This window comes from Mobula birostris, chromosome 17, assembly GCF_030028105.1.
Source record: "Mobula birostris isolate sMobBir1 chromosome 17, sMobBir1.hap1, whole genome shotgun sequence".
Taxonomy (NCBI): Eukaryota; Metazoa; Chordata; class Chondrichthyes; order Myliobatiformes; family Myliobatidae; genus Mobula; species Mobula birostris.
Window position 1 is genome coordinate 22520646 of NC_092386.1, and position 26509 is coordinate 22547154.

General features: G+C 39.7%; 1 protein-coding gene across 1 annotated transcript in view; it reads left to right on the top strand.

Annotated features, from left to right (window-relative positions):
* The window catches only part of fer (fer (fps/fes related) tyrosine kinase), a 120720-nt gene that overhangs the window by 12204 nt on the left and 82007 nt on the right, over window positions 1-26509 (top strand). Inside the window, exons 2-3 of the mRNA XM_072281363.1 lie at window positions 21832-22114; window positions 22434-22607. Of these exons, the coding sequence (XP_072137464.1) occupies window positions 21905-22114; window positions 22434-22607 (384 nt within the window). The 5' untranslated portion in view covers window positions 21832-21904. The remainder of the gene's footprint in view (window positions 1-21831; window positions 22115-22433; window positions 22608-26509) is intronic.

Genomic DNA, 26509 nt, shown 5'->3' on the forward strand with positions numbered 1-26509 from the left:
GTGAACCACGCTGCTTCAGAAATCTTACGGTTGTAGGGTGATAACTGTTCATAAGCCTGGTTTTATGGGACCAAAGGCTCCCATACTTCTTGCCTGATGGTGGTAGTGAGAAGAGAGCATGGCTTGGATGATGGGGATCCTTGATGATGAACACTGCTTCCTTGTGTCAGTGCTCCTTGTAATGATGGGGAGGATTTGCTTGTGATGGACTGGGATGTATCCATCACTTTTTGTAAATGTTTCCGTTCCTGGGCATTGTCATTTCCATACTGGTCCATGATGTAATCAGTGAGGGGTGCTGGCCAATGTGAATCTGTAGAAGTTTGTCAGAGTTTTAGATGACATGCTAAATTAATGCAAACTTCAAAGAAAGCAGTAGTGCTGATGTGCCTACCTTGTGGTGGTACTTGCTGTACTGTGTAAAAGCCTAAGGCACATGTAAAAAAAAATCTGTAAAGCAAAGATGGTTTCAAAATAATGAAAAGTTTTTAAATATCAAAATATTACTATAAATAGCAGTAGACAGTAAAAAAAACACAAAATCAAATCAATATTTGGTGTGACCATCCTTTGCCTTTAAGATTGCATCAATTCTCTTAAGTATACTGTCATACAGTTTTATAAGAAAATGGATTGCTAGCTTGTTCCAAGCATCTTGGAGAACTTGCCACAGTTCTTCTGCAGACTTGGCTGTCTCGCTTGTTTCTGTCTCTCCAGGTAATCCTAGACAGCCTCGATGATGTTGAAATCACGGCTCTGTGGAGGCCATACCATCTGTTATTCTTCTTTTCACTGAAGATAGTTCTTTATGACCTTGGCCATGTGTTTCGAGTCATTGTCCTGCTGCAGAATAAAGTTGGGACTGATCACTCAGTACCATGATGGTATTGAGTGATGGATGGGAATCTACGTGTACTTCTCAGCATTGAGGTTTATATTAATTCTGACCAGATCACCAACTCCATTTGCAGAAATGCAGCCCCAAACCTACAGGGAACCTTTGCTGTTCTTAACTGTTGACTGCAGACATTCATCCATGTAGCACTCTCCAGTTCTTCCACAGACAAACTGCCTCCTGTTTGAGCCAAAAGTATCAAATTTTGACTCGTCAGTCCAGAGCACTTGGTGCCATTTTTTAGCCCACCAGTTCTTGTGTTCTTGTGCATAGGTGAGTCTCTTGGCTTTGTTTCCACTTCAGAGGAATGGCTTTTTGGCAACAGCTGTTCCATGAAGACCACTTCTGACAAGACTTCTCTGGACTTTAGAGGTGTTCAAGTAGTTTCTGTGAGCTCAGAGCTGATAACAATGCTGGATTTCTTCCGATTAAGAAGGGACATCAGTTTGATGTATCTCTCAAATTTCAAAGTAAATTTATTATCAAAGTACATATATGTCCCAGATACAAAACTGAGATTCATTTTCTTTTGGGCATACTCAATAAATCCACAATAGAATAATAACCATCACAGAATCAGTGAAAGACTGCATCAACTTGGGCATTGAATCAGTGTGTAAAAGACAACAAATTGAGCAAATGCAACAAGAAAGAAGTAATAATAAATAAATAAGCAATAAATATTGAGAACATGAGTTGATGAGTCCTTGAGAGTGAGTCCATTGGTTGTGGGAACATTTCAAGGATGTAGTAATTGAAGTTATCTCCTTTGGCTCAGGAGCCTGATGGTTGAGGGATAACAACTGTTCCTGAACCTAGTGGTGTGAGTCTTGAGGTTCCTACCAGGTTTTCCAACACAGCCTATGAAGTAGGAGCAGGCATGGATCATGCATCTTTTTGAGACTGCATTGCATTTTGTAAAGATCACAGCTGAATTTCTCCTTCTGTATCATTTTCCTACCATTATCCCCAGATCTATTGGTTCCTTTAATTCCCAAAAATCAATTGATCTCTCTTCTGAATTAAAGTAGTGACTTGCTTTTCACACTGGTCCAGGCCAGAGAATTGCTAATGTTTGCTACCCTCTTAGTAAAGTATTTTTATTTGTCATCTGTTTGAATGTCTTCTCCCAATTGGTAGAACAATTTTCAATGCAGGACTGTCAAGATCTCTTTAAATAAAAATTGTAAATTTCAATGAGATTTCCTCTCATTCTTTTAAACTTTGGAGAGTACAATCACTGTTTACATGACCTCTCCTTGTATGCCAAGTTTCCCATATATGGAACCAATAGAGTGAATCTTCACTGCAATTCCTCTATGATAAACATATCCATTCTTACATGAGGAAACAAAAACTCTGCATTGTTCTTCAGATGTGGTAACATCAAGGCTCTATACAATTGCAATGACTTCCTTAGTCTTATAATTAAATCCTGTAATAAGAAAGGCCAGTAAACCATTTGCTTTTCCAATCACTTGTTGAATATTGGGCTTTAGAACAAATGCACGCAGGTTCCTTTGAACATCAACACTATTCAGTCTCTTGCCATTTTATAAACATTCTGCTTTTATGTGAACTGAATTGAATGACATCACATTTTTCCATATTCCATCCACCAATCTATCTCCTACTCACTCTGCTAATATATGTCACCTTCAAGCTTCTTCATCATACCCAACTTTATAATTATAATCCCAATTAATTTTGTTTTTAATCATTGTGAACTTGAAAATATTACATTGCGTAGCTACAGCGGAAGCATTGATGTAGATTGTGAATTGCTGGTGTTTGAGCACCAATCCTTGTGGTACTTATTCATTACACCCTACCAATCTGAAAAGGAACTGTTTGTTGTGACTCTCTGCATTCTGTCCAATAACTAATCCTCAGTCTATGTCTCTATGTTGCCCTCAATTCCATAAGCCCTAACCTTGCTAATCCCCTACAAGACCTCACCAAAGTACTTCCAAAAATCCAAGTATGTCATTTCTACTGCTTTTCCCTTTTTCTATTTGTGACAGTCAAAGAACTCCAGAAGATTAGTCAGATATGATTTTTCCCCCTTCATACAAATATATTGACTTTGTTTAGTCCTGTTATTATTTTGTGGTATGCTGTTACAACATTCCTCTTGATAGATGCCAATATTTTCCCAACCAATTACATTCGGTCAATAGGTTAGTAATTCATTTTTTTTGTCTCCCTCCTTTTTCAAATAATGTGGACACCTTTGTAATCCCCAAATCCACAGGAACAATTTAAGGATCTGGAGAAATTGGAAAATGGTATCCAGTTTCTTGGTCTTCCATTGCTGAGTTCAAAATGTTAATCCTAGGCCTCTTGCTATTTCTTGAAATTTAACTGGCTTCTCCTAATTACCAAGGAAATCATTATCATATTGAGTTTGGGATTTTATTCCAGAGTATACTTGGAAAGCTAGGTAAGACAACTTCTTGGCAATGATTCCAACATTTTATTAAAATATTGAGGCATTTGCTGTTTCTGGACCTACACTTTAATTCAGGATTGGAGGAAGGATCTCATTGGAACCATTATTTACAGAAAGGCGTGGATGTAATGGATGTGGAAAGGTGCTTTCCATTAGTAGGAGAATATAGGACATCGCAAGCGATTGTTCTCACTAGAGGCTGGAACTACACAGAGGTCTAAAAAGAGGAAAAGAGAAACTGAGGCTTGCTGCTGAAGAAAAGCGCACCCGTCGGAAAAACAGCACCAAGATAACACTGGAGGACAGCGCCTTCAAGTGCAATCAATGCAGCCGAGACTGTCACTCCTGTGTGGGCCTCTACAGCTACAACAGACGCTGCTGTAACACAGACTGAAGCAAGACCTTCCAGGCGCAGATCCATGGTCTTGCGAGACTAATGGATGCCACCACCATAGGATTCTTGGGCACATGCTCAGACAAAAGGGATCTCCCTTTGTAACTGAAATGTGGAGAAATTTCTTCAGCAAGAGTGTGGTGAATTTATCAAGTTTATTGCCATAGAGGGCTGTAGAGGCCAAGTGGAGGTGAACTTAAGGCAGAAGCTGATATGTTATTGATTTGTAAATGGGTAAAGAGTTCCAGGGAGATGGTGGGACATTGGAGTTGAAGAAAAAAAATTGGCCATGTTTAAGTGATCGATGGACCGATTGGCCTAATTCTGCTCATATAAGAATGGTCTCGCCAATCAGGACATCCATGGCTTGGCCTTTTCCTCAGAACATAAGCATAGTTCATTTTTGTTGTCATCTTGGTTAACCAAGATCACCTAACTCTCTCCTCTCCAGTTAAATATTGGTAAGTCCAAAGCTATTTCCTTCAATCTGCTATTTCATAGCTCCTGACTACACGAGAGGGAGCCTCTAATTTCATTTGTGTAGGTAAGGTGGCAAGGCAGCAACAATATTTACTGCCCTAGTTTATGCACAAATAGCCACTTAAATGGGAGCTAGTTCAAGTAACAGATTTAACCAGCTTGCTTTACTCTACAAAATACAAAACAAAATTCCAAACATGGTGATAACACTATTGTGTAGCACTAATACGCTCTATCTTTAATCAATTGTCCAAGTCAATTTTTTTGTACCTAAAGGTGTTCATAAATAATCTATGTATTTGTAATCAGTTGTGTATTGACACCACTTTGTTTATAAACCAGGGAGAGTGTTTGAGGAACTTGTTTTGAAAAATCTTATGGCAAAAGTAAAATTTGAATGCTCTTTCAAATAAAGGAAAAGGGTCCAGCTAGCCTAGCCACTCAGATGTTTTTTTATTAAAACTTACAGGGAATGGCTCACCTGAAGAGAAAAGTAAAGTGTGGATATTTAATAATGATGAACAGTGGTTTCTCCAAATTCTGGTATACAGTACAGTATAGTACAGTTGCAAGAAAAAGTTTCTAAACCCTTTGTAATTACCTGGTTTTCTGTATCAATTACTCATTAAAATGTCTGATTGTCATCTAAGTCACAATAATAGACAAACACAATCTGTATAAACTAATAACACACAAACAATTTTACTTTTCATCTCATTATTGAAAACATTGTTTAATCATTCACAGTCCAGACAGGAAAATGAACGTGAACCCTTGTATTTAATAACTGGTAGAACCTCCTTTAGCAACAATAACCTCCACCAAACGTTTCCTGTTGCTGTTGATCAGACTTGCACAATGGCGAGAGGAATTTTAGACCATTCCACCATACAAAAATGTTTCAGTTCATCAATACTTCTGGGATACATTCCATGAACAGCCCTCTTCAGGTCATGTCACAGCATCTCAATTAAGTTAAGGTCTGGACTCTGTCTTGACCATTCCAAAAAATGAATTTTATTCTTATTAACCCATTCAGTTGTTGATTTACTCTTGTCTTTCAGATCATTGTATCAATTGTATCATCTAATTGCTATTAAGCTTCAGGCGATGGACTGCTGCCCTGACATTTTCCTGTAAAATGTCTTGATACAATATTGAATTCATTGTTCCCTCAACGACTACAAATTGTCCAGGCCCTGAGGCAGCAAAGCAGCCCCAAACCATGATGCTCCTTCCACCATGCCTCACAGCTGGGATGACGTTTTGGTGTTGGTGTGCAGTGCCCTTCTTCCTCCATATATAGTGGTGTGCATTTCTGCTAAAAAGTTCAACTTAATCTCATCTGTCCACAGAGCATTGTCCCAGAAGTGGTGTGGAATATCCAGGTGGTCTTTTGCAAATCAGTGTTATTTTTGGAGAGTAGTGGTTTCCTCCTTGGTGTCCTTCCAAGAACAGAGACTTCAGCAACTTCTTGAGATTTCTGCAAGTCTTTTGCTGTTCTCCTTAGAGTTCTTTTTCACCTCCTTCAGTATTGCACATTTTGCTCTTGCCGTGATCTTTGCAGGATGCCTACTCCTGGGGAGAGTAGCAACAGTATTGAATTTCCACCATTTGTAGACAATTTCTCTTACTGTGGACTCATGAACACTCAGGTCTTTGGAAATGCTTTTGTAGCCATTTGTAGTTTCTTGCATCTCTACAATTCTTCTAAGGTCCTCTGAAAGTTGTTTTGATTTTGAGGCATGGTTCACATAAACAGATCTTCCTTGAGAAGAGCAGGCTCTGTCAGTAACCTGACTTTATGGGTCTTTTTTTATAGGGCAGGGCACCTCTACAACCCACATCTCTGGTCTCATCTCATTAATTGGAACACCTGAGTCCAAATAGCTTTTGTAGAAGGCATTACATACTCTTTTGAACCTAGACTGTTATTGTTCAAATGGTGTACTCAGTATTGATGAGAAGTATAGTTGTGTGTGTGTTATCAGTTTAGGCAGATTGTGTTTGTCTATTATTGTGACTTGGATGAAAATCAGACCACATTTTATGAGTGACTAATGCAGAAAATCAGGTAATTACAAAGGGTTCACAAACTTTTTCTTGCAACTATATATAATACCTATTGTGTTCATTTTCTAAACAACAAACACAAAACCGTAATTAATTGTAATGCATTTTGCTATGCAAGTAGCGTCTTGTTTCTGGAAAAATAGGTCATGTAATAATTCGAAAACATATTCATCTGGTTGGTTTTAAAGTTTTGAAAATCAAACATTGATGCATTAACAGTTGTAGGTCATTGTTTATAGATTACTGAAAGGATGTCTTGCAATAGAACCGAAGTTATTTTAAGCAGTGTTACAGATTCCTCAGAAAATTCTGTGGGAAATGAAAGGGCCGCATCATTTTCACAGTTTATAGGAAGCTTTTTGGGTAAGGTAAAGAAGAAAAATCTAAATACAGTGGATTTATTAAGAAATAAACAGTAGATTCTGGTTAATTATGCCATTGGTTAATTGGCTGCTTATTTGGGACAACTCTTAAAGAACAAAAATTAATTGAGAAAATAGCCGAGATTTCCTTCAATTATTTGGGATACTGCTGCTTAATTGGTACAAGAGACTGTTGCTGAACAGTTTCTTACTAGCATTAGTTCATGTGCACTTGTGTGGCTGTTAGACACTACACCATGCTAAGAGTGAACAGATTTTAATAGTGTCAATTGCATGCATGTCTGTTCAAAAAGCAATGATTTTTGATACTGATAGTTGGTGATTAATAAGCGGTAAGACAATTCAGAATTGTTTTGCTTACTGCAGTTTTAAGCACTTAGGCTTGGAGATGCCAGAAGTGCCTGACAGTGAAAATGAAATGATCTCACTACTTCGACAATTTAGGAACCACGAAGAATTTGAAGGTATTAACAATAATCTTGAATGTTACAATAAAAATGCGGATTTGGAGGATGTAGTTGTCGGTAGCATTGTAGACATTATCTGCACTAGATGTCTGTGCTGATTTTGTTTATGTACAGTCAATCAAAAGAACAGGTCAGTGTACACTGGATGAATTACTCTGACAACTAAGAATGAATATACAGTTTCATAGCACTATATTAGTATTGGTAGTGTTCTAATTTGTTCTGGATTTCACTTGAATGCATAATTTGTTACTCAGTTAATTGGTAGTTTGTATTTTTTTTTACATTTTTAACTATTTCCATGATACATCGGCTAATTGGGGCAGCCGCTTAATTCGGCCAAGATGTACTGGTCCCAATGTGTCCCAATTAACTGTGTTGTCAAGTAAGGATATTGTATTCATAATTTCCATGACCAAAGTGTAATAATAAAAAACACAAATCTACCACATTTCTTGCCTCTGAAGTTATCCATTTAAACTAATAGAAAGATTATGTATGACTGACTTGTGGACAGGACAAATTTAGTTATGCCGCTTGATAGTTCAAATAGCCTGACAATGTTCACAACCCTGGTAACTCAGTTAGAAACTAGTCCAAATCACAGCCATGGTCCTTCTTTAACCAGCTTACTGAGTATGTTCCAAGAACATTCGCTCGGTGAAATATCTTAATGTTGTGTGAGGCATGTTTATTAAAATCTGTTTGCAGATGATCTCTTTTAAATAGTCTATTAATTGATTTTGTTCATTTACAGTTCTGCGTTATCTATTCAACTGATACTATACTAGGCCGAAGTTCCCAATAAATTTAAAGGTTATTTTATGGAACTGTAAGGAACTTGTTCCTAATTTACCAGGACCTGAAGAAGGGTCTTGGCCTGAAACGTCGACTGTGTACACTTTTCCGTAGATGCTGCCTGCCCTACTGAGTTCTTCCAGCATTTTGTGTGTGTTGTTAATAATGAATTATGTTTTCTGGCAATGGGACTTAAGTATTCTCACCCAAATAAGGGAGCAATTATAGCATTAGTTTCTCATTACTGTAGGCTGAAAGTTATTCCTAAATGCTTTTAATTCTAAAACTTCGTTTCTTTTACCTTGCTTTCCACCTATTTTCGTATCTGGCAACCTTGGAAGCCTTGCATTTTGTCCACTCCAGATGATTTAATGTGAATAGTAAACAATTGAGAGCCAAGAACTGATCTCTGGGTACTCCACTAGTTAAGTCCCTGCAGAATATTTTGTTTCAAACTTTAGTTTCTCAGTCAGAGCTAATTTTCAATCCATGCTAATTTACTTCCTCCAGTACTTTGGCACTTAATTTATACACCAGCCTCTTATGTGGCATAATGTTAAATGTCTTTTAGAAATCTAAGTACAATATCCACTGGTTTTCCTCTATTAATTCTCCCGGTTGCATCATTAAAGAAATCACAAAATTTGTCAGTCGTGATTTATCTTTCATAAAACAATGTTGGCCAGATTTGGTTATATTCAGCTTTTGTAAATGATGACTTATTTCCTGTTTAATTATTGACTCTAGCTTCTTTCCAAGGATCGATGTTAAACTAGCTGGACTATAGTTCCCTGCCTATTGTCTTTCTCTAAGACTATTGGCTTTTTTCCAATCTTGTGGTACTCTCCTAAAATTTAGTCAGTTTTGAAAAATTTCAAATGATAGATTAATTGTCTCTGCAGTCACTTCCTTTAAAATCCTTGAGTATAATTTTTCCCAGACTTTGGTCCTGTGAGTTTCTCTAATATTGTATTCCTTGTGACTGATTTTTTACAAGTTCCTCTCAGTTGTGTGAAATTAGCTTATTTGTTATTTTAGGGATGTTTACAATGTCCTCCATGGTAAAAACTGATAGAAAGTATTGGTTTAACAAAGTGCTGTTTCTTTGTTTCCTATTATTAATTCAACTGGAGATCCCACACTTACTTTAGTTGCCTTTTTCTCATTTTTATATCCATAAAAACTCATGCCGTTTGTTCTGATATTATCCACAAGTTTTACCTCAAAATCAGTTTTTCTTGTTCTTACAAATTTTCTGTTCTGTGTTGGATCCAAAAAAACATCCAAGTCAACCATATCTTGCCACTTTCTATGCTTCTTTTCTCAATTTAACATAGTTCTTGATCTCCTTTATTAAACAAAGTTTGCTCCTCATTCTCATGGAATTCCCCTCGTTCTAATTGGGTTAAATTCCTACTGAGTCTTATAAACCAGCTGTTTGAATGTTTGCCTCAGTTCACCCACTTAGCTTATTTTCCTACTGAACTTAAGACAACTCAACCTTCATATCAGAATAATCAGAACCAGGTTTAATATCAGTGGCATATGTTGTGAAATTTCTTTCGCAGCAACAAAAGTTTGCAATACATATTATTATAAATCACAGTGAGAAATATATATGTATGTGTGTGTGTGTATCTGCATACACACATGAGGAGAGTGTATTGTTTATTGCTCTTGTCCAAGGCGAGTGGAAAGCCAGTGAGTTTGCATCAGTTGTAGACCTATTGTGGCAATAGGCAAATTGCAGCCGGTCCAGGTCCTCGTTTAGTTTAGCGTTTATTCTGGCCATGACCAACTTCTTAAAGCACTTCACAGTAGTCGTTGAGGCAGCTCACCCTGTCCTCAGGCAATAGTATGATTGTTGCCCTTTTGAAGCAAGTGGGAACCTCTGATTGCAGCAGTGAGAGATTGAAGATGTCCTTGAACACTCCCGCCAGATGTTTAGCACGGGTTTTCAATGCCCCAGCAGGTATACCATCAGGGCCTGATGCCTTGTGAGGGTACACCCTCTTGAAAGATGTTCTGATGTCGAGCTCCGACGCATAGATCACAGGGTCACCAGATGCTGTGGGGATTTGCACTTGTGTAGTTTAATTCTCCCTTTCAAAGCATGTATAAAAGGCGTTGAGCTCATCTGGGAGTGAAGCATTTTTCCATTCATGATGTTAGAATTTGCCTTGCAGGAATTATGGTCTGCAAACCCTGCCAGAGCTCTCGTGCATCCAATTCAGCCTCTAACTTCAATCAGAATTGGGGTTTATTTGCTCTTAAAATGGCCTTCTGTAAATTCTTGATGACCGGTCTTTAATGCCACAGATCTAGCCCTCAGATCTCAGCCATCACCTTTGGTTTGGGTATGTCCGATATATTCTCGAAGGCACGCACTTATTGACATAGGTCTTGATAAGATCAGTGACAATTGTGGGATGTTCATTCAGATTTGAAGTTGAAACCCTGAATATTGTCCAGTCCACTGACTCAAAAGTAGTTCTGAGCTCCTCCTCCTCCTTTGATCACACCACCTTGGTCCTCACCACTGTTGCTGCAGTCTTTAGTCTTTGCCTGTATGCTGGGAGTAGAAGTGTAGCTAACTGATTGGATTCTCCAAAGTATGGATGTGGGGTGGCATGGTAAATGTTCTTGATGGTGGTATAACAGTGGTCAGGTATGTTGGTTCTTCTGGTTCCACAGGTGATGTGTTGGTGGTAGTTGTTCAGAGACTTCTTTTGAACTGGCCTGGTTGAAATCTGCTGCAGTGATAGGGAAGGTATCATAGTGCGCTGTTTTGTTACTGCTGTTCAGTTTTCAGCTCCTCCAGTGCTTGCCTGACATTTGCCTGAGGTGGAATGTACACCGTTACCCGGGTGATGGCAGAAAACTTCCTTGGCAGATAAAATGGATGACATTTGACTGCTAGATGTCCCAGGTCAAGTGAGCAGGACTGAGCCACGATCACCATGTCTGTCCACCGTAATGAGTTAATCATAAAGCATACTGCATCTCCTCCAACTTTAAAATACTGAGCTGTCCTGTCTTCGTGCAGAATGGTGAAAGCATTGGGCTGCAGCACTGCGTCCAAAATAGCAGGGGTGTGCTGCAGTTGCAAGAAAAAGTTTGTGCACCCTTTGCAATTACCTAGTTTTCTGTATTAATTACTCATTCAAAAAGTGGTCTGATCTTCATCTATGTTACAATAGTAGACAAATACTATCTGCCTGAACTAATAACAACAAGCAATTGTATTTTTATGTCTTTATTGAACCTTGGTTAATCATTCACAGTCCAGGGTGGAAAAAGTATGTGAACCCTTGTATTTGATAATTGGTAGAGCCTCCTTTAGCATCAACAACCTCCACCACATGTTTCCTGTAGCTGCTGATCGGACTTGCCCAATGGCAAGGAAGAATTTAAACCATTCCTCCATACAAAACTTTCAGTTCATCAATATTTCTGGGATATATTGCATGAACAACCCTCTTCAGGTCATGCCACAGTATCTCAATTCCATTCCAAAACATGAATTTTCTTCTTTTTAAACCATTCTGGTGTTGATTTACTCTTGTGTTTCCGATCATTGTCTTGTTGCATCATCCAATTTCTTTTAGGCTTCAGTTGACAGACCGCTACCATAGAAACATGGAAAACATACAGCACAATACAGGCCCTTTGGCCCACAAAGCTGTGCCGAACATGTCCCGACCTTAGAACTACCTAGATTTTACCCGTAACCCTCTATTTTTCTAAGCTCCATGTAGCCATCCAGGAGTCTCTTAAAAGATCCTATCATTTCCGCTTCCACCTCCACCGCCACCTCCGGCAGCCCATTCCATGCACTTACCACTCCCTGCGTTTAAAAAAAACTTACCCCTGACATCTCCTCTGTACCTACTTCCAAGCACCTTAAAACTATGCCCTCTCGTGCTAGCCATTTTAGCCCTGGGGAAAAGCCTCCATCTATCCACACGATCAATGCCGCTCATTATCTTGTACACCTCTATCAAGCAACATCCTTGTAAATTTCCTCTGCACCCTTTCTATGGTTTCCACGTCCTTCCTATAGTGAGGCGACCAGACATTCTCCAGCCATTACCCTGACATTCTCCTGTAAAATGTCTTGATACAATTTTGAATTCATTGTTCCCTCTTTGCAATCTGTCCAGGGATTCTTTGGAAGCTGTCCAGGCCCTGAGGCAGCAAAGCAGCCCCAAACCATGATGCTCCTTCCACCATGCTTCACAGTTGAAATGAGGTTTTGGTGTTGGTGTGCAGTGCCCTTTTTTCCTCCATATGTAGCACTATGCATTTCTGCCAAAGAATTCAACTTTTGTCTCATCTGTCCACAGAACATTGTTCCAGAAGTGTTGTGGAACATCCAGGTGGTCTTTTGCAAATCAATGTTATTTTTGGAGAGCAGTGCTTTCCTCCTTGAGTCCTTCCATGAATAGAAAGTTTAGCAAGTTCTTGAGATTTCTACAGGTCTTTAGCTGTTACTCTTGGGTTCTTTTTCACCTCCTTCAGTATTACACATTGTGCTCTTGCTGTGATCTTTGCTGGGCGCCCACTCCTAGGGAGAGAAGCAACATTACTGAATTTCCTCCATTTGTGGGCAATTTCTCTTACTGTGGACTGATGATCACTCAGATCTTTGGAAATGCTTTTGTAGTTTTTTTGCAAGTTCTTGCATCTGTACAATTCTTCTTCTAAAGTCCTCTGAAAGTTGTTTTGATCGAGGCATGGTTCACATAAACAGATCTTTCTTGATAAGAGCAGGCTCTGTCAGTGGGCTGACTTTGTGTGCCTTTTTTGTAGGGTAGGGCACCCCTCTACAACCCACACCTCCAATCTCATCTCGTTAATTGGAACACATGACTCCAAATAGCATTTGTAGGCGGCATTACCATGGAGGTTCACATACTTCTTTGAAATTAGGCTGTGATTGTTCAAATGGTATCCTCAGTATTGATGAGAAGAAGTACAGTTGTTTGTGTGTTATTAGTTTAAGTAAATTGTGACTCAGATGAAGATCAGACCACGTTTCATGAATAATTAATGCAGAAAGCCAGGTAATTGTAAAGGGTTTACAAACTTCTCCTTGCAACTATATGCTCCCATGAGGCAAAGTATACAGCAGTCTGTGATGTCCCTCTGATACAGCAATCTTTTTCTGAGATTTTCACTTTGATGATGGATGCTGAGTTCTTGTGGCAGTGCTCCATGAAAAAATATTTTCAATGGTGGCTTGTGCTTTGCCTGTGATGGACTGGGTTGTATTCACCACTTCCTGTCACCTTTTCGGGTCCTGGGCATTGGTATTTCCATACGAAGCCATGAGGTAACCAGTTAGAATACTCTCCAGTGTGCTTCTATAAAGTTTGTCAACATTTTTGGTGACTCACCAAGTCTATGCAACCTTCTAAGAAAGTAGAGGGGCTATCAAGCTGCTTTTGTGTTGACACTTATGTGCTGGTCCCATACAGATCCTCTGATATGTTGACACCAAGGAGATTGAAGCTAATGACTCTTTCCACCTCCATTGCCCAGATGAGGGCTGGTTTATGGACTTCTGGTTTCTTCATCCTTTAATCGATACTCAGCTCTTTGGATTTGCTTACGTTGAGTGAAAGGTTGTTGTTAGACCAATCAACCAGATCTTCAATCTCCCTCTTGTATGCCAACTCATTACCACCTTTGATTTGGCCAATAACAGTAAAGTCATCAGCAAACTTAAATAGTCATAGTCATACTTTATTAATCCCAGGGGAAATTGGTTTTTGTTACAGTTGCTCCATAAATAATAGTAATAGAACCATAAATAGTTAAATAGTAATATGTAAATTATGCCAATAAATTATGAAATAAGTCCAGGACCAGCCTATTGGCTCAGGATGTCTGACCCTCCAAGGGAGGAGTTGTAAAGTTTGATGGCCACAGGCAGGAATGACTTCCTATGACGCTCAGTGCTGCATCTCGGTGGAATGAGTCGCTGGCTGAATGTACTCCTGTGCCCACCCAGTACATTATGTAGTGGATGGGAGACATTGACCAAGATGGCATGCAACTTGGACAGCATCCTCTTTTCAGACACCACCATGAGAGAGTCCAGTTCCATCCCCACAACATCACTGGCCTTACGAATGAGTTTGTTGATTCTGTTGGTGTCTGCCACCCTCAGCCTGCTGCCCCAGGACACAACAGCAAACATGATAGCACTGGCCACCACAGACTCGTAGAACATCCTCAGCATCGTCCAGCAGATGTTAAAGGACCTCAGTCTCCTCAGGAAATAGAGATGGCTCTGATCCTTCTTGTAGACAGCCTCAGTGTTCTTTGACCAGTCCAGTTTATTGTCAATTCGCATCCCCAGGTATTTGTAAATAAGCAGTGGAGCTGTATTTAGCCACACAATCATAAGTACAAAGTGAATAGGGTACAGTGGTAGTTCTGGACTGACCATCCAGAGACCCAAGTTTAAATTCTGTCATGATGGTTGTACAATTTAAATTTGTTAACTTGGAGTTTCTTTAATAGAGGCAAAAGTGAATAGTAACAACTGTCATTAGGATTGATGTTAAATCTCATTGGTATCACTTGTGTCCTCCAGGCACTAAATTCTGGCATCCTTACCTAGTCTGCTTCCACATCTCTACCAACTTGATTGACACTTAAATGCCCTATGGACAAAAAAAAAGACAACTGTTCAGTTTTAACATTCACTGTTAAATCATGAAAAATACAAACTCTAATTGGACCACCAACACCAGTCTAGGCATCAAATTCAGATGTGGCAATGTGGCTCTCAGCCCATTTGACCAAATGAAGATCTCCTAACAATGGAGTGTAAATACTGATGAACAACTGTCTTGCAGATTAATTGAGGAATAGTCTGAAACAGTTACATTCATAGTCACGCCTTACTGTGACATCAGGGAGAGAGGGACAGTAAATTGGTATCCAGCTAGTTTGCAAGTTGCTATGGGAAAATCTGCCATTGCATGAAAGTCTCTTTGCAATGGGTCCAGTGTTGACAAGGAAACTTCCTCCTCATTGCTAACTCTTGTCCTCCCTTGATTTGTGTATTCTTTGTATTGGAAGACACAGTGAAAGTAGCAATGTATTCTGATTTGGCAGCACCACCAGTGTCTGGTTAGCATGTGATGAAGCAATGTCTGAATTGGGATGGTTGGTAGTAAACCAAAGGGAGGATTAAATCTTCTTAACGTTTTTCAATTTAACTCAATTCAAGTTTAATTGTCATTTAACCATATATGAATACAACCAACGAGACTGCATTATAACAGGGTCAAGGAGCTAAAACATATTACCAACAGTCACTCACAGTAAGCACACACAAGATCACAGGCACATAATAAGAATCTCTAGGCCTACCTCCCCCCACCTGTCGCACAGCGACTTGATGCATACAAGCCAACAAATCCATATAGAGTATCAGTAAAAATACAACGGACCAGACCACCCAGCGTACTGATATCATCTGTTGACTGGCCCCCAACATCTGCTAGGCGACATTGTGGCTTTGAGGCCCAGTCGTTGCCCTGACATCTGACTTCCTATAGGCGAATGCATGGCTTTAACCTGTGCATATAGAATATTAGTTAAAAACACAACCAGACAAATATATATGTATATCACAAACAAGAGAAGCTCTGCAGATGCTGGAAATCCAAGCAACATGCACAAAATGCTGGAGGAACTCAGACAGCCAGGCAGCATCCATGGAAAAGAGAACAGTCGACATTTCGGGCTGAGATCCTTCAGCAGGACTGGAGAAAGAAAGAGGAGGAGTAGATTTAAAAGTTGGGGGGAGGGGAGAGAGAAACACAAGTTGAGAGGTGAAACTGGGAGGGGGAGGGATGAAATAGAGCTGGGAAGTTGATTGCTGAAAGAGATCCAGGGCTGGAGAAGGGGAAATCTAACAGGAGAAGACAGAAGACCATGAACAAAAGAAAAGTGGGGAGGAGCACCAGAGAGAAGTGATGGGCAGGCAAGGAGATAAAGTAAGAGTGGTAAAGGGGATGGGGGACATCTCTGGAAAGTTCGAGAAATCGATGTTCATGCCATCAGGTTGGAGGCTACCCAGTCAGACTATAAGGTGTTGTTCCTCCAACCTGGTTGTGGCCTCATCACAACAGTAGAAGAGGCCATGGATTGACATATTGGAATGGAAATGGGAAGTGGAATTAAAATGGGTGGCCACTGGGAGATCCTGCTTCTTCTGGCGGAAGGAGCATAGGTGCTCGACAAAGCAGTTTCCCAACAGAGGTACCAACAGCTATACTTCCTGGTGCCAGCACTTCAGTTTCAGAAGCAATAAACCATCCAGCCATTCAAATTCCTCTCTCAATTGTTGAGTCATTTGTGTACAAAATTTGATCTGGGTTCAATAGAGCTATTTTCTTAAAATGATTTACATCTTCATGGCATGTTATTATTCTTACACAGTCGTGGTCACATCATAGTCTAAAAAAATTCAGAACATTTATTCCCAATCAGTAAGTTAACATATAAGCTATCCAGTTTTTATCCTATCAAGGCAAGCAGTGGCTGCAGGGAAGGGCTTAGTCATTTTTGTTTTGCCTGCAACAATATGTCCATTACATCCAACGTTGGTTGTTGAAACCAACACATCAAATTAGAATCTCCTGTCTTTTGTGATGTAGGGGATTGAACTTGCTATTGAGCTCGTTTCTGTTGTTCACCTTGGCTAACAACTTCTAGCCAAGTGTCCTTTCTAACAAAAAAGTGAAATTTTGTTTAGAGGGATTGGCCTCAGAGGTGTGGCTCAGACTAAGATTACTGAGATACACACAGTAAGTTCCAGTCCAGCTTCTTCTGTTGGTTAATAGGTGTTGGCTGTTGTCTCACCTGCAGCAGCACTGGCTGTTGAGTAATGAGCAATGACTGTTGACCCATGGTCAGTGGCTGTTAATCAACAGGTAACTGACCACCTTTAATGATCTTATTTAGATTTCAACATCTCCTTCCACTTATTTGGCAGCCTGCAGTAGCTAACTATATGGATCTTAGATTCAACATTGATGGTATATTTCATCTGGATTTTTCTATTATTTTCAAATTGAAATGTTTTTTTAGGTAAGAATTCACACCCTCAGTCATCTGTTCACATAAATGGAGATTCTGTAGTAGGTTTCATATCTTTGGCCATCACAGAACACTTAATTTGTATTTACTTTTTATCACTTGGACTACGATCAAAATACGATTGGGTTGCATTAAAATATACTACAACTACTACGTCGAGTCAGGCCTAGGGGACCGGCGTCAGGCAAAAAGCATTAAAATATAACTGGATTGCAATTGAAATATCATAGGATTGCAATTGGAATTATCTCTGAATTGTAATTGACATATTTTTTCTCAATTGATTGCAATCTAAGTTTTTTTAAAGCATTAGCTTACAATCAGATGTTTTCTTAGATACTCTGCCACTTAGCATGATTTCAATTTAGGTACGAATGTTAATTTAGTGCCAAACTGACTCTTCCAGCATATAACGTACAATAGAGTTCTCCTTCACCCTTAAACTTCCATTAGATGGTGTATTAAAACAAGAACTAGCTCTCATTCAGGTGATTAGAAAATTAAGCATGAAGCACATACCACTTATTGGAATAATGTGTGCCCAAAGTTTTCACACCATTTCATATTATTCTGAGTCCTCAAATCTTCGCAGTCATCCTGTTGGCTATGATAAAAAATTGTTGGATACTGAAGTTTTTGATCTGAGGTTCTTCAGAAGTCAAGGTAGCCAACAGGATGACTGTTATAACACCTGTTGCTTGCGATTATTTATTAAGCATTTCAAGAACAAAACAAGACCTCGGCCTCATTACCTCCTTGTGCGTTTGGATCCCAGATTCCCTCACTTGCAGACCCCAGTCAGTTCAGATTGCCAACAATATCTCCTCCTCAATCTCCATCAGCACAGGTGCACTCAAGGCTGTGTGCTTAGCCCCCTGCTCTACTCACTTTATACTTATGACTGTGTGGCTAAGCACAGCTCCAATGCCAATTTAAAGTTTGCTGATGACACCACTGTCATTGCCCATATCAAAGGCTGTGACAAATCAGCAGAGAGGAGAGAGATTGAAAATCTGGCTGAGTGGTGTCACAGAAACAACAATCTGTTACTCAATGTCAACAAGACTAAGGAGCTGGTTATTGACTTTAGGAGGAGTATATGCAAAGTCCATGAACCAGTTCTCATCAGAGGATCAGAGGTGGAAAGGGTCAGCAAGTTTAAAGTTTCTTGGTGTCATCATGTTGAGAGACCTGTCCTGGTCCCAGTGCATAAGTGCAATTATGAAGAAAGCACAGCGGTGCCTCTATTCCCTTAGAAGTTTGAGAAGGTTCGACATGACCTCTAAAACTTTGACAAAATTCTATAGGTGTGTAGTGGAGAGTATATTGACTGGTAGGGAAACATCAATGCCCTTGAACAGAAAATTCTACAAATAATAGTGGATACAGGCCAGTCTATCATGGGTAAAGCCTGCCCTACCATTGAGTACATCTACACGAGTGTTGCTGCAGGAAAGCAGCATCCGTCATCATGGAGGTAATGCTCTCTTCTCGATGCTGCCATCAGGAAGAAACTACAGGAGCCTCAGGGTCAGGAACACTTATTACCTTTCAACCTCCAGACTCTTGAACCAGAGGGGATAACCTCACTTGCCACATCACTGAGCTGCTCCCACAACTTGACTCGCTTTCAAGGACTCTTCATCTCATGTTCTTGGTAGTTGTTTCTTATTTATTTATTTGTTATTAATATTATTATTATTGTTGTATTTTTATTTTTTCCTCTGCTCAAGCTGGTAAAACCTGAGCCAAGGGCATAGCCAAGCACACTGATTTTTCAAATTCCCATATAAATTAGTGGTAATTGCTTCTTTGCTTTACGCCATTTCGGCTTACGAAAGGTTTCATAGGAACGTTCTACTTTCAGATAGCGGGGGAAACCTGTATATTTTTTTCTTTGCTTGTTGATATCCCAAATACTTATATGTTTCATATTCATCCATTAATTGTATCCTGCTGCTCTGTTTTATATTCTACTCACTCTGTTGCACCATTCTTTATATTTAATGTTCTGCACTTAGTTCAAAGTTCATGTTTCTATCTTTTGGAAAATAGTTCTACTATTTGAATTAATTGCTTTAGTTTTACTGATGTATAATTTCAAATCATCCATGTATAGAAGGAATGTCAAGGTAAAGTTTGTTTGGTTGTTTCTGATTTGATACCCTATTTTTGTCTGATTCAGTAAATTACAGAGAGGGTTTAAATCTAGACAAAACTATTGGCCTTAGGGAGTTGCCCTGAAAAATGCCTCTGTTTATTTTGATAATAATGTTTTTTTTGGTTGTTAATGGATAGGGTGATTATAGTATGCTAATGCTTCAAATGTTGTAGGAATTTCATAAGTATTGGGTGCAGTTTATATACATATCTATATTAATATTTTATATATAGTGGGTAGTCAATGTAGCAACATGAAGTATTTCTGCTTTTCCTCCAGGGTTGATTTAGAACTATAGAATCTATTATCAGTTGTTCTTTACATCGATTCATACCCTTTCAGCATCCTTTCTGCTCTTTTGTAAGTATATTGTGGTATATTGTGACTGATGATTAGTTACGAGATGCAAGATGTTAAAATTTCATATATAGTTTGTAAACAAGTTAGAAGGCAATATTTTGATTGGTCATTTGTGATTTTTCCTTAAGGTAAGAGATACGTTTCACTTTCTGTCAAAAATTCAGACACAGTTTCAGGACTTAAAAGAAAATTGTTCATGTTTATTAATAGGTACAGATGAAGACGAGTAAATTCTTTATAACAATAATTATGAATATTATAATTGCCGGTACTTCTCCGGTTGTTGGTGTTGGGCACGTGACCAAGTGGTTAAGGCGTTTGTCTAGTGATTTGAAGATCGCTAGTTCGAGCCTCAGCTGTGGCAGCATGTTTGTGTGTTGAGCAAGGCACTTAACCACACATTGCTCTAGTGTCTGTGCGAGGGGTGGCGCCCCACACAGACTTCCAATCTGCGCCTTGTGAGGCATGAAAATGCCCGACGCAGACCTCTCATGGTCTGAGTCGAAGATCCCTCCCCCCTCCAGTTGTGGGTATTTTCTTTATAACTGCTTTTAGCATATCCATTGTAACTTCAGGTGTTTGCATGTCTTCAATTATGTGAGTGTGTTCTTTTTCCTCCATAATCCAGCTTGCTTCTTGATTGTGTATCACCCTGTATGACAAGATATTTGACCAAAAGTTCATTATCTTTGTGTTTGTTGCTAATTCTGTTCTAGGGTTGGTGACATTTTGGTGCGTTGAATTTAGTTTATTATTATTAGTTCTTTTTCCTTTTTGTATTTGCACAGCTTGTCCAAAATATTGCTATTATAGCTGCCTCTGTCGAAGTTCAAAGACCTCCATGTGTGCTTAGCCCCATGCTCTACTCAAGCACAACTCCAATGCCATATTCACGTTTGCCGATGACACCACTGTTGTGGCCGAATTTAAGGTGGTGATGAATCAGCATATGGGAGGGAGATTGAAGATGTGGCTCGGTGATGTCACAGCAACAACAACCTCTCACTCAATGTCAACAAGACCAAATCACTGATTATAGATTTCAGGAGAGGGAAGCCAGAGGTCCATGAGCCAGTCCTTATTTTAGGATCAGATGTAAAAAGTGTTAACAATTTTTTCAATGAGAGCAAGGCATGGTAGAGCAAAGTTGATGCAACTGCATTGCAACTCTAGTAACCAGAACTTAATCCAGACCTTGGGTGCTCCCTGTCTGGAGTTTGCACGTTCACTGTGTAACGTGGATTTCCAGTGGGTGGTCAGTTGCCACCTTAACTTCAAAGATGTGTCGATAGGCTAACAGACTGCTTAAGGTAACTTAAGCTTGCAAGAATGAGATAGTGGTGTGGCAACAACAACCTTGAACTCAACATCAAGACATGCAAGAAGTTGACTTCAGGAAGGGGAAGTTGAGGGAACACATGCCAGTCTTCATCAAAGGATCAGAAGTGGAATGGGTGAGCAGTTTCAAATTCCTGCGTATGACCATCTCTGAAGATCAATCCTGGGTCCAACGTTGATGCAATTATAAAGAAGGCATGACAGCGGCTACATTTCATTAGGAATTTGAGGAGAAGTGGTACGTCATTAAAGGTTATTCGCAAATTTCTAATTAGTTGTATCACTGTCCGGTATGGAGGGGTCACTGCATAGGATCAAAAAATGCTGCAGAAAGTCATAAACTCATCCAGCTCCATCATGGGCACTAGCCTACTCAACATCGAGGACACTTTGGTAAGGTGATGCCACAAATGGCATCCATCATTAAGGACCCCCCTATCATCCAGGACATGTGCTCTTCTCATTGCTACCATCAAGGAGGAGGTGCAGGAGGCTTAAGATACACACTTAATGTTTCAGAATCTGCTTCTTCCCCTCCACCATCAGATTTCTGAATGGACAATGAACCCATGAACACTACTTCTCTATTTTCTTTTGCTCTTTTTTTGCACTATTTATTTAATTTATTTTATCTCTCTCTCTAGTTTTTTAATATTATATATTGTAATGTACTGCTGCTGCAAAACAAAGTGCAAGTGTACAGGGAAATAATGATGAGGAAAATGGGGTTGATACAGTTACTTTGTTGAGAGCCATCCAGGGGTAAATAGCCTCCCGTCTTATAATTATTAACTTATAGAATTCAATCAAACATGCCTTGTTCAATCCACATTGTTCAAATGTAAGCAAACGTTTGCAATTTTATGGAGCAAAAATAATAACTTGTACTCTTTCTCTTGCTATTCAGGAGAGGGGATATGCTTTGAACAACAGACGTTAAAGTCGCTCTGAACGCTGGATATCGTCGCGCCTTATTCAACATGGGCTTTGGAAGTGACCTTCAGAATTCTCATGAGGCTTTGCTAAAATTGCAAGAATCTGAGCTTAAATTAATGGAGACACTAAAAAGGCTGATGTCTCTGAGAGTTAAAAGTGACAAAGAGTATGCATCCTTCCTACAGAACATTTGCCAGCAAGTGGAAAAGCATGAAGCATCATCCCCAGTGGATTTTGTTAGTAATATCTCAAAGGTGAATTGGCAATAGATACTTTTTCCTCCTGTCCTCTGCCACAAACCCTTAACCCCACATCCTCCACAAATCCATCAATGATTTTAAATTAATATTTCTGCTTGTTTTTAGCTAATTGTTAGGCTTCAAAATAAATTATGTTAATGATTTAAAAAATACCTTGACTTCTTTGGTTACAAATTGTAGTATTCATATTTGATCTGCAAATACATAATGTAATTTTACTTTTCATAATGGTAAGGAATATAAGGTGTTTTGATTGTATTTTACTCATATCTCTGCCATTTTTGAGAGACTGTATTTTTTTATTTCTTTATAGTCTTGGTCCTGTGTGGTACATCAAACAGAACAGTTGAGCAAAATAATGAAGACACATGCAGAAGACCTAAATGTAGGACCCTTGTACAGATTGACCATGATGATCAAAGATAAGCAGCAAGTGAGAAAGAATTATCAGAGTATGCAGCAGCACTTAGAAGCTGAAATGTGCAAGGTAATTCAAAGTGTATGAGTTTGTTCTCAGGTATATATCTAGCCTTTGCATTCATTTTATCATGTGCCACTGTTAAGTTACTTCTTTCTAATTGACAGAGGGACTTCTATTATGTTATGCCTTTAGAGAGTGGTTTAGTGCAGCATTACAAGACATACAGGAGCAGGTTGCTTTCTGATTCTGGTGGCTCGTCTGTTGAGGAACTACCCACGATAATGAAGAGTGAAATTAAAGGATATCTTTAGACTCATCTGAAGTTGCCCTATTCTAGCCTGTATTTTGATGTACATGTGACTTTTTCATTTTATTCTTATATCCCCAGTATCATTAGGCCGTTCTCCATTTAGCAGTTGAGTTGGGGTACTTGGCTAGTAACAGGCATGACTTCGATCTTTCATTGTGCATGACATCCACCATCCTGGGAAACAGTCTTGTGAATCTTTGTTGCATTCCTTCTTTGGCACATGCATCCTTTCTTGAATTAAATGATCAAAACTGTACATCATACTCCAGCTGTGATTTCACCAAGGCCCTGCAAGAAACTTAATCTCTTGCAGTCAAATCCTCTTGTAATAAAGACCAGCATGCCATTTTTCATTCTGCTTAACAAGTAAAGAGTCAGTGATCTGAGACCCATATCTTTCACGTTTGTAGTTATATTTGAATTAATCAGGAAGGATGTGGTTTCACATTCTTCCCAACTGTTGAACAATGAGTTTGTCTGAAGCATTTGTCAGTTTCATCTTCAAGCAATGTACGAAACATTTCAGCTATTGTAAAATTAAAGAGGGTTTCTGTGTGATTTGCAACACTTGGTGGGTAGTGAGTGATGGGGAAAATACATCAAATCCTTGTCTGTAACAGTTAATTTTGTTTCAAGTCAGTAAAAATATGGAGTATGACTGTCAGGCAAAAATAATTTTGGCTATTTGTCAAAACTTTGCAGAGCCAAGCTATGTAAAAAAAAAAAAAAGTTTCATTCCTAAATTTGGTTAAAAAGAAGTTCCTTGGAGGTCCAGATTGTATAATATTTTCATATCTATTTCTTACTCTTTGGCATTTATTTCTCATTCATGCCAGGCTCTATGTTAATACTTCCTTGCAAACTGTAATTGGACAAGATTCAGATCTTTTCTGTACAGAAGTTGCAGCTGGGCAGTCTTTTACATTGTCAGGTAAATGCCGGTATCAGTCGAGCTAGAACCAGTTCGATTATCACTGTCACAAAATTTGTTGTTTTGTGAAAGTCCCTTTTGAGTTTGTCTACAAAATTTGGTGTTTTTTTTTTGACACATCTGAGCTCTTCAGTCAATTTTTGCACTGTGATTTTGGTATTGCAATTGTTTTCCACTGTTTAGAAAGGAATTATTTTTCTGGTGATGTTGGAGTCGGGTCGAGGAAGAATAGGAGAAGACCTGTGCTTCAACTACATAACAACTCCCAAAAATAACAAGAATCTCAGCTAAGCTGTAATAGTTTCATTTTCGTAAATTAACCTGAGCATCCCACCCTTATGAGATGCAAAACATTATGTACTGTATACCTCCATTTCCTTTCCTAAAACCAAATATTCTTTTTCAATCTAATGTTGACCATGGTCTCAGGAAAGCAGCTTTGTTGTGATGTAGTGGCCATTACAGAGACTTGGCTGGCACCAGGGCAGGAATGGATTCTCAATATTTCTGGATATCTGTGCTTTAAAAGGGATAGAGAGGGGGAAAAAGGGGAGGAGGTGTGGCATTACTGGTCAGGGATACTATTACAGCTACAGAAAGGATGGGTAATGTAGCAGGATCCTCTTTTGAGTCAGTATGGGTGGAAGTCAGGAACAGGAAGGGAGCAGTTACTCTATTGGGAGTAGTCTATAGGCCCCCTGGTAGCAGCAGAGATACCGAGGAGCAGATTGGGAGGCAGATTTTGGAAAGGTGCAAAAATAACAGGGTTGTTATCTTCCCTAATATTGATTGGCAGCTGATTTGTTCCAAGGGTTTAGACAGGGCAGAGTTTGTTAAGTGTGTCCAGGATGGATTCCTGTCACAGTATGTTGACAGGCCGACTAGGGGGAATGCCATACTAGATCTAGTAACGAACCGGGTCAGGTCACAGATCTCTCAGTGGGTGAGCATCTGGGGGACAGTGACCACCGCTCCCTGGCCTTCAGCATTATCACAGAAAAGGATAGAATCAGAGAGGACAGGAAAATTTTTAATTGGGGAAGGGCCAATTATGAGACAATAAGGCTAGAGCTTGCAGGTGTGAATTGGGATGATGTTTTTGCAGGGAAATGTACTATGGACATGTGGTCGATGTTTAGAGATCTCTTGCAGGATGTTAGGGATAAATTTGTCCCAGTGAGGAAGATAAAGAATGGTAGGGTGAAGGAACCATAGGTGACAAGTGAAGTGGAAAATCTAGTCAGGTGGAAGAAGGCAGTATACATGAGGTTTAGGAAGCAAGGATCAGATGGATCTATTGAGGAGTATAGGGTAGCAAGAAAGGAGCTTAAGAAGGGGCTGAGAAGAGCAAGAAGGGGGCATGAGAAGGCCTTGGCGAGTAGGGTAAAGGAAAATTCCAAGGCATTCTTCAATTATGTGAAGAACAAAAGGATGACAGGAGTGAAGGTGGGACCGATTAGAGATAAAGGTAGGAAGATGTGCCTGGAGGCTGTGGAAGTGAGCGAGGTCCTCAATGAATATTTCTCTTCGTTATTCACCAATGGGAGGGAACTTGATAACGGTGAGGACAATATGAGTGAGGTTGATATTTTGGAGCATGTTGATATTAAGGAACAGGAGGTGTTGGAGTTATTAAAATACATTAGGATGGATATGTCCCTGGGGCCTGACAGAATATTCCCCAGGCTGCTCCACGAGGTGAGGGAAGAGATTGCTGAGCCTCTGGCTAGGATCTTTATGTCCTCGTTGTCCACGGGAATGGTACCAGAGGACTGGAGGGAGGCGAATGTTGTCCCCTTGTTCAAAAAAGGTAGTAGGGATAGTCGGGGTAATTATAGACCAGTGAGCCTTACGTCTGTGGTGGGAAAGCTGTTGGAAAAGATTCTTAGAGATAGGATCTATGGGCATTTTGAGAATCATGGTCTGATCAGGGACCGTCAGCATGGCTTTGTGAAGGGCAGATCATGTCTAACAAGCTGATAGAGTTCTTTGAGGAGGTGACCAGGCATATAGATGAGGGTAGTGCAGTGGATGTGATCTATATGGATTTTAGTAAGGCATTTGACAAGGTTCCACACGGTAGGCTTATTCAGAAAGTCAGAAGGCATGGGATCCAGGGAAGTTTGGCCAGGTGGATTCAGAATTGGCTTGCCTGCAGAAGGCAGAGGGTCGTAGTGGAGGGAGTACATTCAGATTGGAGGGTTGTGACTTGTGGGGTCCCAGAAGGATCAGTTCTGGGGCCTCTACTTTTCATGATTTTTATTAACGACCTGGATGTGGGGGTAGAAGGGTGGTTTGGCAATTTGCAGACAACACAAAGGTTGGTGGTTTTGTAGATAGTGTAGAGGTCTGTCAAAGATTGCAGAGAGACATTGATAGGTTGCAGAAGTGGGCTGAGAAGCGGCAGATGGAGTTCAACCTGGAGAAGTGTGAGGTGGTACACGTTGGAAGGACAAACTCCAAGGCAGAGTACAAAGAAAATGGCAGGATACTTGGTAGTGTGGAGAAGCAGAGGGATCTGGGGGTACATGTCCACAGATCCCTGAAAGATGCCTCACAGGTAGATAGGGTAGTTAAGAAAGCTTATGGGGTGTTAGCTTTCATAAATCGAGGGATAGAGTTTAAGAGTCTCGAGGTAGTGATGCAGCTCTATAAAACTCTGGTTCGGCCACACTTGGAGTACTGTGTCCAGTTCTGGTCGCCTCACTGTAGGAAGAATGTGGAAGC